General features: G+C 35.3%; 3 protein-coding genes across 5 annotated transcripts; all 3 read right to left on the reverse strand.

Annotated features, from left to right (window-relative positions):
* Positions 1-1,020: 1,020 nt before the first annotated feature.
* Positions 1,021-7,614, reverse strand: LOC116137722. Of its 3 annotated transcripts, XM_031423411.1 has the most exons (10): positions 7,499-7,614; positions 6,663-6,717; positions 6,291-6,557; positions 6,005-6,086; positions 5,771-5,846; positions 4,762-4,842; positions 3,925-4,061; positions 3,437-3,689; positions 2,936-2,999; positions 1,021-1,766 (listed from the first exon to the last, which is right to left on the reverse strand). In XM_031423411.1, the coding sequence occupies exons 3-10, from the start codon at positions 6,523-6,525 to the stop codon at positions 1,159-1,161; spliced, it is 1,536 nt and encodes a 511-aa protein (XP_031279271.1). In that variant the 5' UTR covers positions 6,526-6,557; positions 6,663-6,717; positions 7,499-7,614; the 3' UTR covers positions 1,021-1,158. The 3 variants fall into 3 exon arrangements, with proteins under 3 accessions (XP_031279271.1, XP_031279270.1, XP_031279272.1); XM_031423410.1 differs by having other exon boundaries at positions 6,291-6,717; XM_031423412.1 differs by lacking the exons at positions 6,663-6,717; positions 7,499-7,614 and having other exon boundaries at positions 6,298-6,427.
* Positions 7,615-8,205: 591 nt separating this feature from the next.
* Positions 8,206-9,290, reverse strand: LOC116137742 (protein GAMETE EXPRESSED 3-like). The gene is made up of 4 exons (XM_031423439.1): positions 9,248-9,290; positions 9,110-9,169; positions 8,856-8,998; positions 8,206-8,784 (listed from the first exon to the last, which is right to left on the reverse strand). Exons 1-4 carry the CDS (start codon positions 9,288-9,290, stop codon positions 8,206-8,208), a joined length of 825 nt encoding a protein of 274 aa, XP_031279299.1.
* On the reverse strand, positions 9,280-12,605 carry LOC116137743 (protein GAMETE EXPRESSED 3). Its single transcript, XM_031423440.1, has 9 exons — positions 12,423-12,605; positions 11,870-12,199; positions 11,358-11,604; positions 10,879-11,163; positions 10,662-10,748; positions 10,422-10,454; positions 10,284-10,343; positions 10,033-10,175; positions 9,280-9,961 (listed from the first exon to the last, which is right to left on the reverse strand). The coding sequence occupies exons 1-9, from the start codon at positions 12,603-12,605 to the stop codon at positions 9,383-9,385; spliced, it is 1,947 nt and encodes a 648-aa protein (XP_031279300.1). The 3' UTR covers positions 9,280-9,382.
* Between the last annotated feature and the right edge of the window lie 270 nt (positions 12,606-12,875).

Raw genomic sequence — 12,875 nt, forward strand, 5'->3', positions numbered from 1 at the left:
GAGTGAAACAGTAAAATAAAATAATAAAAAAAGAAGCGTAAAAATCGAAACCCTAAAAGGAAAGAAAAGAGGGAGACCTGTTTGCTTGTTGAATAAGTTACGACAGGTATTTTTTTTTTCTCTTTCTCTCATCGGTTGTCGCGATCAATGGTGGTGGGCCAGCTCGCTTCCTTTTTTTTAATTTTAAAAGGTTTAAGGAGAATAAAATAGGACAATAACTCTGTTTGAGTTTATGTAGTATGTGAGAGAAGAACTCCTGATCTTTATAGGATATAAATTTAACACCTGTTCTTAACAAAACTACTATTTTACCCTTAAGGTCGGTGCAATCCTTTTAACTTTTGGTGTACCTTCTGGTCCGTATTAGAGTGTCTGGCAAATTTACGCGTATCTCAATTAATCTTTCGACATTTTGAAGTTAACGATAAAATAAACCTCTAATAGGTAATGGTTATCCCTTATTGGTAATTGTAAGGATTCGAACTCAAGATTTTTTTGAACAATAAGATCTAATAGAATCAAAAAATAACAATTAGATCTTTGTTCAACTATCACTTTCGCATCCGTTTGAAGAATTTATGTATCTTTACTATATGTTTTTTTTTTTTTTTATAACTAACAGACAAGTTATTATTTCATTTTATTTTATAATTCTATTAGAAAAGATTTTAGAGCATTTTTAATTTTACAAAAAATTTAAATAGTAGATAACCAATAACGCCCTAGTTGTCACTTTCAGATTCTATTAGATCTAACAGTACTTAGACTAAACCTCAAGGACTAACATGTAATTAATTCAATATTCATATTTTTTTAGCACAAATACTTTCTGAAATGATAAAAATATTCTAAATTTGTATTTTCTTTTGTTAATAAATATGATATCTAAGGAAAAAATAGAGATTGGGCAAAAGTATTTTCTTAGTGAAAATTGAAATTACAAAAAGATAATATAAAGAGAATACAGAGGTGTGAGCATTGAGCAGAGAAATTATTCACCAAAACCAGAGTTATGACATCTAAGTTATAAAGTCTAATTCTCTGTATAAGAGTCCCCTTCCTAGATGGGGGTTACACAAAAATCTCATGTATTAGTCTATCAAGAAAAGCATCTTTTTTACAAGCTACTGATACAACAATGTTCAACAATTGTCTACTCTACCGTCTACTTCGATGGTGATACCTGTCGTACTCATCAACGCCACGATATGAATGACCCAGGTCGTAGTCATCCCGGTATCTATCACCGTCATTTTCATATCTGCCTAAACCATAATCTGGTGGCGACATTCGTCTGTATGGACTGTCACTCATGTAATCGTCATATACCAATGGACTCCTCCAACCTCTCTCAGAATGGGACCTCCCCAAGCTGGGGCTTCTACTGTGAGAGCTATGCCCAAAATCATGACCACCATAACGTGGAGGATAACTAGACACTGGGTCACAGCCAGGAGGACCATCATCTCTGGAATCCCTAGACCACCTTTGATCATAATGATGTCCTCTGGTCATTGATTCCGTACGATGGCTCATTCTGTGGTGAGATCGGTCCCTAGGTGGATCAGGATTTAAAGATCCAGCTGCCCAGAGTCTTTCATCTGCATTTTCTGGGAGTGGAGCATTTATTCCAGGAAATTTGACAGTCATTTTCTTTTGTGGTTCAGGAGTGTCTGTTTCGAGAATTTCACCATCTTCTTGCTCTTCCTTTATTTCCTCATCAGCAAAAATAGTAATTCCCGATGGCTGATCCTCAGCATCTGGGTCTAAATATATATACATCAAGATAAGAGTTATCAGCATAAATGAACTTAATATAACATGGAACAAGTAAAGATGCTACTACAGAGACAACAAAAATATAGTAGAGAACGATGGCATCGATACTTCAAGTTATTTAGAAAAGTACCCCTCCCAAAACCTGCTTGAAGTTAGCGGAACATGTTTATTTCGAGTCTAATGCTCTCCCTTCTCAGTTATTTCTGATTGGTGAGTAGATAATTTTGCATAAGACAGAATGACATGTAATATAGAATGTAGAAAAAACAAAGCCTCAAATTATCATCAGAGATGACCCTACATCTTAAATGATTGGAAAGATATCCCAAACACCATGAGCATTAACTAGCATGCCAAATCCAAAGTTCATTACGAAGATCCCATTGAATTAATTTTTGTTTGGGCGAGGCAATCCTTTACCCCACAATTGCCAAAATATTTCCCAGCTTCTGCTTGCTAGACCCTATGACACATCTAAACAAAAAAAGCAACAAAGCTAGACCAAGCCAATCTCTCACTGGCCTAAAAAGTCAACTATGAAACTACATCCTTGTATACAGAACAAGGACAAGAATGACAATTTGTTGGAACCCACTGACTCAATCAATTCAGACACTGTAAAGAACAAACATTTCAAGCAAAAAATGAGAATAACACTAAAACACTAAAACACCAGAACTGCAGAACTTATCTTTTTATATATTACTAAGATGAGGATATAAAACTAAACCAAGAATGGAATTAGCCAACCTCAATCCAACATAAAAGGAAAAATAACAAAACAGACAGAAAAAAGATCAAGAACCAGGCTGAACTTCAAGGGTCAGCACCGTTCCCTGTTTTCCCTTCCAATTTTCCAGATATCCTTCTCCCCTTTTTACCTCCTTTTTATTCTCTTTTCTCTCTAACAGAATTCTTCTCATATCCCACCTATTACTGCCATCTGTCCCCCCAATAACTAATTTTTAACACCTCACTCAGCCGAATCTTCTTGTAACAATCCCATAATCCCCTACTTGCCTCTCTTGGACTTACCTATTGTACACCACAAATCTGATGGTCTCATCATAATACAAGCATTTCACAATCTAAATGACGAAAAATGTAATCAAAAGACAGAGAACACTAAAGAAGTGAGCATAGTTAATTTACTCACCTAAATATCCTGGTGGGTACCCCAGTTCTCTCATTCTATTAAGCCAAGGGGGTGGATCAAGCTCCTGTGTAACATATAAAACTATTTTAACACTTAAACATTTATAAATACGTGTAAAGAAGTCAAATTTCCATAAAGGGGTGTCTTGGTTTTCAGAGTTTTACTTCCTGACAAGCATAAAAATAGCAAGGGATGTCAATAACTACATTGTAAGTACAGTGAAGAGAACTGACTTAAAGAACTTCAACATATAATAAAGAATACCAACTATCTCATACTAAAATCACTCAAATTAGGGCTAAATTTATCAATCATTTAGGTTTTATAAGGAGCCTTAAAACAGTTAGGTCATACTATGAAAGAAATTATGTTCTAAATTACATGCCCATAGAGGCATTCATTAGTGCATGCATATCAACATTAAATAAATAACTCAGAAGCATACAAACTTGTGTTCATGAAGAATCAGTAGAATGGAAAGGAAAAAAGCAACCACATTACCCCAAGACCTAAAAGTTGCCGTGTTTCAGCATCAAGGGCACCGGGCCTCAAGCCATCATATTTTCCACCAGAAGAATTCTGATAATATCGAGTTGGATTGCGAGAAGCAGAGTTCTGATTACGTCTAGACTTCTGTTGCTGTCGAGCATTATTGACAGCAGCATTGTCACGAGGTTTTGGGCATTCCTTTAACGAATGACTATAAGAACCACAATTGAAACAACGGCTAGGATCATCTATTATCTTCAAGCCTCTGCAAGATAGAGGAAAATATTACTACAAAATATGAGATGTCAACAGACATTAAGATACATGAAAATGAAAACTATAAGATTTCCACCTAGAAAAATCAATGTAATAAGGTTGCATATTTCAATTTATGCCAGTGACCATTTAAATATTTCTACACATTTACAGATCACATGAAATATTTCCACCCATAAATCATAAAAAGCTCTATGAAAGGTACAAATGTAGTGAATATTTACCCCTCCAAATTACTTGAATCATCCCCTAAAGTCAAACCCAATGCATATCCACGATCATAAAGAGGCGTATTATTGCTATCCAAAGGAATGAATCCCTCATTCTGCTGATTCCTTGTTTCGTTGTCTATCCAAAAAGACTACACATAAAAGAACAGTTGAAAGAAACAAATATATGTAAAATATGAAACAACAGAACTAAGAAAAACATCTTATCTGTTTTGAGAGAGAAGTTACTGGCAAACATGAAAAAATGTTACATGTATCCTTGTCAGAAATTTCATACAATGTAAAGTACAAATAATGAGATTGGCAGATTAGATATTTCATCTTCTCTGAGTGAGTTTTCGCAAATCTATACCTTATCTTATATTTCCAAGCACTGTATATCCTTGTAAGTTCTATTGAGATATTTAAATAAGAAAAGCAAAGCTGAATTTTTGGAAGGAGAACCTGATTAGGGAAAACAAAGAAATTTAAAAAGTTTATATGTTCAGTCAAAATTATATTTCTTCATACTTGGATTTGCTTTAAGTAACTCCTCACTAGTTCTCTAGTATGCAATGTAATTGTTTAAAATAAACAAGTTTATTGAGTAATCTTGAAATTGAGGAAATTTTTTGATAATAAAAATCAATTCAGTCTAATCTTGGTCCACAAAATGAAAAGATTAACCCAACAGTAAAAAGTAATCTGCACCAGAATGTTCAATAGGGCAACAACAGAAGAAAAATAAGCTTAATGATTTTTTTTTTTTTGCCAGGACAGAAAGAATATAAGCTTAATGATTGGCCGGTAAACTAATTCAGCTCAGAAACAAAGACACAAATGGAAACTCACCACTGCAGAACCCTTCTTAGTGCCAACATGAATAGCAGGAAAATACGTTGCATCACCAGATTCTAAAGTTCCACTTGAATCCTATAAGAATTGGAAAAATTACTCATAGGTCAAGACTTGGGAAACAACATGAAAAAAAAATTTGATGATAAAGCAACAAGTCCCACAACCCCAACTTTCAAGAAACAAAGGTTATTTAGGAGTTCATACTTCTGATACACTTTAACCATTAATTGCAGCTGATGGTTTATGTTATATAAACAATAATGTTTTCCTCCAAATGAGAAACATAAGAGAGCCAACAGATACTACAGATCATCTCAGCACAAGAACCTTCACCAATCTGCCACTTAGAAATAAAAGCCTGAAGCAAGATTCAACATTTAGTCTCTTTCAATATTTTAGGTTCTATGATTGTTTTTAACTAAGTTACCATTTCTGCTTTTAGGGCCACTTCAATTTTATGACTTCTTTTGTCATAAGACCCTTCGTCAATCTGCCACTGATGAAAAAAAGCCTGAAGCAAGACTCAACATTTAGTCTTTTTCTATTTTTAGGTTCTATGATGCGTTGAACTAAGTTCCCATTTCTGCTTTTAGGGCCACTACATTCTTACAACTTATTTTGTCAACTTAGACTACACTGTCCAGATTCATCAAGTAGACAAATTGTCAAAGATACTTAAAGTTTTTAGGATTTCCTTAAAACTTCAAAAAGCTATATACTATTTAGTCCTATTATAATCACACATTATTTAGTCTAATTGGTATGTTATTCACAATGGTTCACATAGATTGTCTAAGGAAAAAAGATACATATCTTGAGATACAATGCATGCTAGTTCACCCAAGCCACTTTAATTTTCTTTTGGGAAAATAAAAGTAATAAAGAAAAGTTCACCTATCTCATCTTAGATAAGGAAGCATTTAACTTGTGAAGAAGCAGGAAGCCAAACATGGAAAAACGAAATGAAAAATAAAAGACTGCCATTTTTATCATATGTACTTACATTTACTGACGAACCCTGCTGGCCTTGCCATTCTGACCACTGCTGTAATAATACCTCAAGTTTCAGCTTACTAGCTCTGCAAAATGGACAAAGTTTACCAAGTATTTAACTAATTAGAATTATCTCCAAAAAAAGCATACATATATTAGCCACAAAAATCTGAGAAGAAATAAAAAATCAACTTTTCGTCATTATTTATTTTCTTAAGTAACAATGACTATTCCCAACTCAGACCTTGTCAAGGAATTATAAGATACATGCACTGAAGGTTGATCATCTTCAAATGTCATCCGGGATCTCTTAACACCGGACATAGCTGCCATGTTATATTATGGAAATCATAAAATCAGGAGCTCACCATAAATTGCAAATAAAAAGTTGCATAGAGGAATTCACTTATTAAGATAATATATGGAAGCAAATTCCTTGCATTAGTTTCTTTTGAAAATGGTTATTCTATGCAAAATCAGAGAAGCACAAAAGAAACAGAAGTTAGGATTCAAATGTTAAAACAGGATACAACTAACATCCATCACATAGTTGCGGATGGGACTTTCATTTGAAGAAATAAGGCAGCCATTCTGAACATGCACTGTAGAGCCTGATTCTACAACTTTTTCAGCCAATTTGACAGCTTCAGTCAACTCAACATTTACTTGCACAATAGATGAATCATCAATGAAATCGTTGTCTTGTTTTCTGTCCTCTATAAACTGACCCTCTTCAGTTCCAGCATTGCTTTCATTTAGCTCCATGCTCTCAATCCTTGGTTCATCTTCTATATCATCTGAATTATTAGGTTGAGAATCAGCTTCAACAACATTATCATCTAAATCACAAATTTCATTATTCTCGTCTCCAGAAACTTTAAGCATATCCTCCGTTTCCATACTTATAAAAAAATGCAATAACTTTACAAGCTCCAGTCATCAACCACCCAGATTATCCTGCAAAGGAAAAAGAGTTTTGAACTAGCAACAGACAACAAAACCAAACATCTTAGAAAACACTTTCATAAATTTTCTAGGAAAAATTACTGAACCATGAAATGCAAGTGAAATATACCCAGAATATAGAAAATCAAAACGAACAAATACTGCAACTATTAAGAGGGTCTCAGATTATGGCTACTAAGCCATTCATACTTTCATCTAATAAAACTTTGTCACATTTCTATACACTCCAAAAATTACCAATCCAAGTAACATTTTTAGATAAACGAAAGATAAAAAAGTTATACATAATAAAGATTACATACCATTCCCACCTAGGACTTCTCCAAGGCTACTCTAAATGAACACAAAACTATCCATTACAGTATACACCACATTACTAATATCAAGCCAGAGTCACCAAATAATACAATTAAACTGTAATTTCCAGCTGAGTTGTTTAAAAGGTTTCGGCTTTAAACAAATAGTACTACAATTTAAATTCATTTCTTCTCATTCAAGATTTTCACGGTGATTAGGGTTTCAATCAATGCAAGTAAAGATATCCATATCACAGAAAGAACAATACTTTAAAAGAAAGATATATATATATATATATAAAAAAAGGAATCTGGAATTTAACTTGAGTAGAGAGAAATGAACCGTTACACTAAAATAAGCTAAAAATTTTGGATATTTAATAAACAAAAGAAACTATAAAATGGTTAGTCATTGTTTTTCTTGAATTTTCTCAGTAACCAAACAGATAAGAGAAAGTTGAAATTAGGGATTTTACCTTGATTCTTTGAAAGACCGTTTATGGCCCAAATTAGTGAGCCGAACAACGATAATAGATCTCTGTCTGTCTGTCTCTCTCTTGCCTTTTCCGTTTTATCACAGAAAGGGATAATATCCTGTGTGTCGCAGAATAGGCTGGACTTTTTTAGTTGTCGTATTATGACTTTTTTTTAGACGATTTGTCGTATTATGAGTTTTGCAGACCCGTTAGATTAGACCACATGTCGTAGAATGGTATAATCATGACTTCTGAAACGACATGTCGTTCCATTCCTTCTTTCACAATTTTGTAACAGTTTAAAATGTGTATATCAAAACTCTATACAAAGAAGCTTAATAATTAACCACCATTGGGTGATATAACGGTCAATTAAGACTCTTAAGTATATTATTTAAAAAGTTTTGAATTTGATCTACCTAGATTGTCAATAGGATTATCATTGAGAAGATTTATTCAGTCTCTACTTCAGGCCGAAGGATTATGGTCAGGACACCCGGGTCACAAAAAAACGAAGCTAAATAATTTTGCTAAAGATTCCAACCATTTGATTACTGCAACAGCTCTAAAATCACTATAATGGTGTCTGTTGATAGCAACATAAAATGCTCCCATTTTCAACTTGGGTTTGAACATGGGAAAAATCCCTTGATTTTTTTGAAGATGATTAACATTACGTGATGTGATCAAATTATTTTGTGTAGTTTCTACTTGGTTGAAGACAATGTTCTTCTTCTCTTTAACACACTTGAAGACATGGACATGGACTCCACCACCTCTCCCTCTTGCTCCACAAATAATGGACTAATGAATCCCCTGGAACTTGAAGCCGGCTCTGATGGACTTCTCCTGCAATGCATCATGACCCCATCATCACTTGAACTGTCTGCTTCAATAGGAGCTTTTGCTTTTGCTTTCGCCTTTGTATTGGCTGCCGACCCATCTTTATCTTCTTCGGAATCCCAACTGTTTTCTGTTTCAGTACTGCCAGAAGATGTATCAGTACTTAGAGTGTGAAAGATAGTGACACTCTCTTTCTTCGGCCCTTGAAATGAATAGCTCCTGGTTTTAGCATCATATACTGGAAGGAGAGACTTTGAACCTGAGCCTGCAGTGTCCCTGCCTAAACTGTAAGTTGTCGAGAGCTTTCTCTCGACGCCTTTCCTTTCTTGCACCAAACTACTGAGCTTTTCAATCACTTCACCCGATACTGCTTCCTCTGCAGCCTTCTGCTCAAGTTCTGTGATTGTTCTATCGAACACTTTCTTCTTGAGTTGGAGTGAACGCTGAAAGGCCGAAACATTGCCAATGAAAGAGAATTGCTAGACTAAAAAGGAAGTAAAACTGAAGAGCTTACTCGCTTTTCCAGAAACGTTCCCAAGTTTTGTCCTTGCAGCTTCTTTTTCCTCCAAAATGTGCAACAGAATCTCACAAGTACAGCTAACACTAACAAGACCACTGACTCGAAAAACAGGAACAGCAGTATTGCCCTTTCGTTACCTGCAGGAAGTGTTAATGACTTCTGTTGATAACACTTCTTTACTTCATGAATTTTTTTTTTTTTCCCCATATTTACTTTAAAACTTTATTGCTTAAATACTGCAACTTTACCTGTGTAGATACCAGGCCGCTTAGGCTTTGTTTGGGAACAACTAGCTGCAATCTTCTGTCCTGTAACAGATGAAGAATCAAACACAATGCACATTATCAAGTATAAAAATTTTAAAAGGTGGTTACATCAATGATTACGTGTAGTACGGCATTGTAANATAGCAACATAAAATGCTCCCATTTTCAACTTGGGTTTGAACATGGGAAAAATCCCTTGATTTTTTTGAAAATGATTAACATTACATAATGTGATCAAATTATTTTGTGTAGTTTTTACTTGGTTGAAGACAATGTTCTTCTCCTCTTTAACACACTTGACGACATGGACATGGACTCCACCACCTCTCCCTCTTGCTCCACAAATAATGGACTAATGAATCCCCTGGAACTTGAAGCCGGCTCTGATGGACTTCTCCTGCAATGCATCATGACCCCATCATCACTTGAACTGTCTGCTTCAATAGGGGCTTTTGCTTTTGCTTTCGCCTTTGTATTGGCTGCCGACCCATCTTTATCTTCTTCGGAATCCCAACTGTTTTCTGTTTCAGTACTGCCAGAAGATGTATCAGTACTTAGAGTGTGAAAGATAGTGACACTCTCTTTCTTCGGCCCTTGAAATGAATAGCTCCTGGTTTTAGCATCATATACTGGAAGGAGAGACTTTGAACCTGAGCCTGCAGTGTCCCTGCCTAAACTGTAAGTTGTCGAGAGCTTTCTCTCGACGCCTTTCCTTTCTTGCACCAAACTACTGAGCTTTTCAATCACTTCACCCGATACTGCTTCCTCTGCAGCCTTCTGCTCAAGTTCTGTGATTGTTCTATCGAACGCTTTCTTCTTGAGTTGGAGTGAACGCTGAAAGGCCGAAACATTGCCAATGAAAGAGAATTGCTAGACTAAAAAGGAAGTAAAACTGAAGAGCTTACTCGCTTTTCCAGAAACGTTCCCAAGTTTTGTCCTTGCAGCTTCTTTTTCCTCCAAAATGTGCAACAGAATCTCACAAGTACAGCTAACACTAACAAGACCACTGACTCGAAAAACAGGAACAGCAGTATTGCCCTTTCGTTACCTGCAGGAAGTGTTAATGACTTCTGTTGATAACACTTCTTTACTTCATGATTTTTTTTTTTTCCCCATATTTACTTTAAAACTTTATTGCTTAAATACTGCAACTTACCTGTGTAGATACCAGGCCGCTTAGGCTTTGTTTGGGAACAACTAGCTGCAATCTTCTGTCCTGTAACAGATGAAGAATCAAACACAATGCACATTATCAAGTATAAAATTTTTAAAAGGTGGTTACATCAATGATTACGTGTAGTACGGCATTGTAATGTGTTGCCTGTCTCTGCATCATTCAGAAGAACCAAGATGTAAGTTCAGTAACACTAAAGCATAAAATTAACAAATTTTATTGACATATGATGTGCGTTCCTTATTCTTCTGTTAACTTGGACCCCTTTATTCTATATTAGTAAGGCCAGATAGTTTTCAGTGCAAATTAGTATTTATAATTTTCATCCATTAAACACTTTATGCATTGAGAAAATCTCACTTGCAGCAGTGACAAAAGCAAGAACAAGACTCTCATCCAGATCAAAATGTTGCAGGTCACTCTTGGATAATAAGGATGAGAATTCACCTGCAACCATCAAATGCTGAAAGAATTTAGAGTCTCTAAAGCAATAATTTCTAGTATGATGGAAACATAGAAGGCAAATGAAATCAACCAATGAAAATCAAACTTTGAACAGAAAAAAAACCGCAATTACCGGGATAGGTTTCAGACCAATGAATGGACCCAGTTGCTGGAACCATCAAGGAGAAGACTACACTTTCAGGTTTCATTGTGGAGACATATGTATATTCATCAATAGTGTGGATAAATTTTCCGCTCATCTTTGTCTGGGATATATATACTGCATATCCGGAACAATCAAGAAGTGGGCTAACTTGGATCACTGAATCCATTGTATCTGATTTTGAAAATTTGTGAAGACTGCCGGTTGGAGAAAACGAGTACAGGAAGCCATCCAATGAACCAACAGATATCCACCCTGTTACATCCATGAGATACACTATAACATAACAAGGTACGATGGAATGAGAGATGAAAATATGTATGCGACGCTTAAGGTGGAGTTGATGGTGAATAAGTTCACTACAATTAAGGTGGTGGGAAAGCTTATTTAGTCATTAAAGGATGTGTAAGAGTAAACTGAGTTAAGAATATCATGGAGCACAAACGTACCATTAGAGTCAACTACTGGTGCATAATCTACAGTACTTAAGGGCCCAATACTTCTCTGCCACAAAACATTTCCTGAAGATGCATCAAGTGCAAACACTAAAGCCTTAACTGATACAGTAACATACAAACGACCATTGTTTCCTGAGGTGATGGTTAACACTTTGTCGAAGGAACTAAAATCCTGGATCCAATTGAAACGAGGACTACGAACTGAGAACGAATAAAGTTCACCTTGAGTGTTTGATATCTGCAAATGCAAAGACTCTATAAGTAAATGGGTACCCATACAGAGAGAGTTTAGTCCTAGGCAAATCATATGCAATCCTGAAATGAAAAAAAATGGAAAGCCTCAAACGTCAGAAAGATATATAGATCAAAAAGAAACATGGAATAACTTCATGTTGGATACCCTCCTTATGTGCGGAGTAAATCATGATGAATTCTAATTCATCTTATATTTAGAGCAAATTATAGAAAAAAAAATGGAAAGATTAGGGATGAAAAGACCTTACATATACATTAGCCTCACATTGATCAATCACGGGATATGAAGTAAAATAACAATCTGTAACAGTTTTCCTACAACCTTGATGGTAGTCAGACTGGTATTGCACGGGTCCAGCACTCCAAAGTACTTCTCCATGAGTCATGAATGCAAAGAGTCCCCTATTTTTAACATTAATAAAAACGGCTGAACTCAATGTGCTCACTGCAAGCCCAATAATTTCACCTGCTCCCTCTTTACCTGGTCCTCCACCAAAGAAAACTTGTGTGGCAGATTCAGAAGGTCCCATTTTCATAAAATCAACTTTAAACACTCTGTCTTCTGCAACCAAATATATCTGCCAACAACTTGCATAAATCAATGATCATACAAGATTGCTAAAAAGTTTGACAAACTTAACATAGGGACCATAAGTATTAAACTAACTTTTATGTGCCAAACGTTTCCAGACTGAAAAAGTTCTTTCAGCTTGTTGTTCAAAACTAGATTTTAGGGCAACTTGAATGCTATAAACTAGTCCTGAATCGACTTCTTTAATGTAGGACAAACAAATTGATTACCTTTCCTTTTCCACCATGAACTGGAGCCATACCAATGTTGCATTTAAAATCTAAATCCAAGGACCAAGCAATGGAACCATTACTTTCAAATGCAAACAAAGTCTTCTCTGAACAAGCATAAATTTTCCCATCTTCTCCGATCAAAGGTTTTGAAAGCCTAAAAGCACTTCTTCCTGAAGACATTTTAGCTGAAACCCAAAAACATAATAATGAAGTCAAAACTGTCTTCTGTATACTAAGATGTTTATAACTTAATTAAGAATATAGATAAAAGAAGAACCGAAGTCTATATCTTTCATTTTTATGTTCTCAACAATCAAAGAAAAAAACACTCTGAAACTTTCTTGGGGAGTACCCTTTACATCAAACTATAAAGGACTCCATTTGTGGGCAGAGAAAAAGGAGAGAAACCTGGAAACAAGCGTGGATAAGTGATTTTCTTCCATGGTTGTG

This window comes from Pistacia vera, unplaced genomic scaffold, assembly GCF_008641045.1.
Source record: "Pistacia vera cultivar Batoury unplaced genomic scaffold, PisVer_v2 Contig333, whole genome shotgun sequence".
NCBI lineage: Eukaryota > Viridiplantae > Streptophyta > Magnoliopsida > Sapindales > Anacardiaceae > Pistacia > Pistacia vera.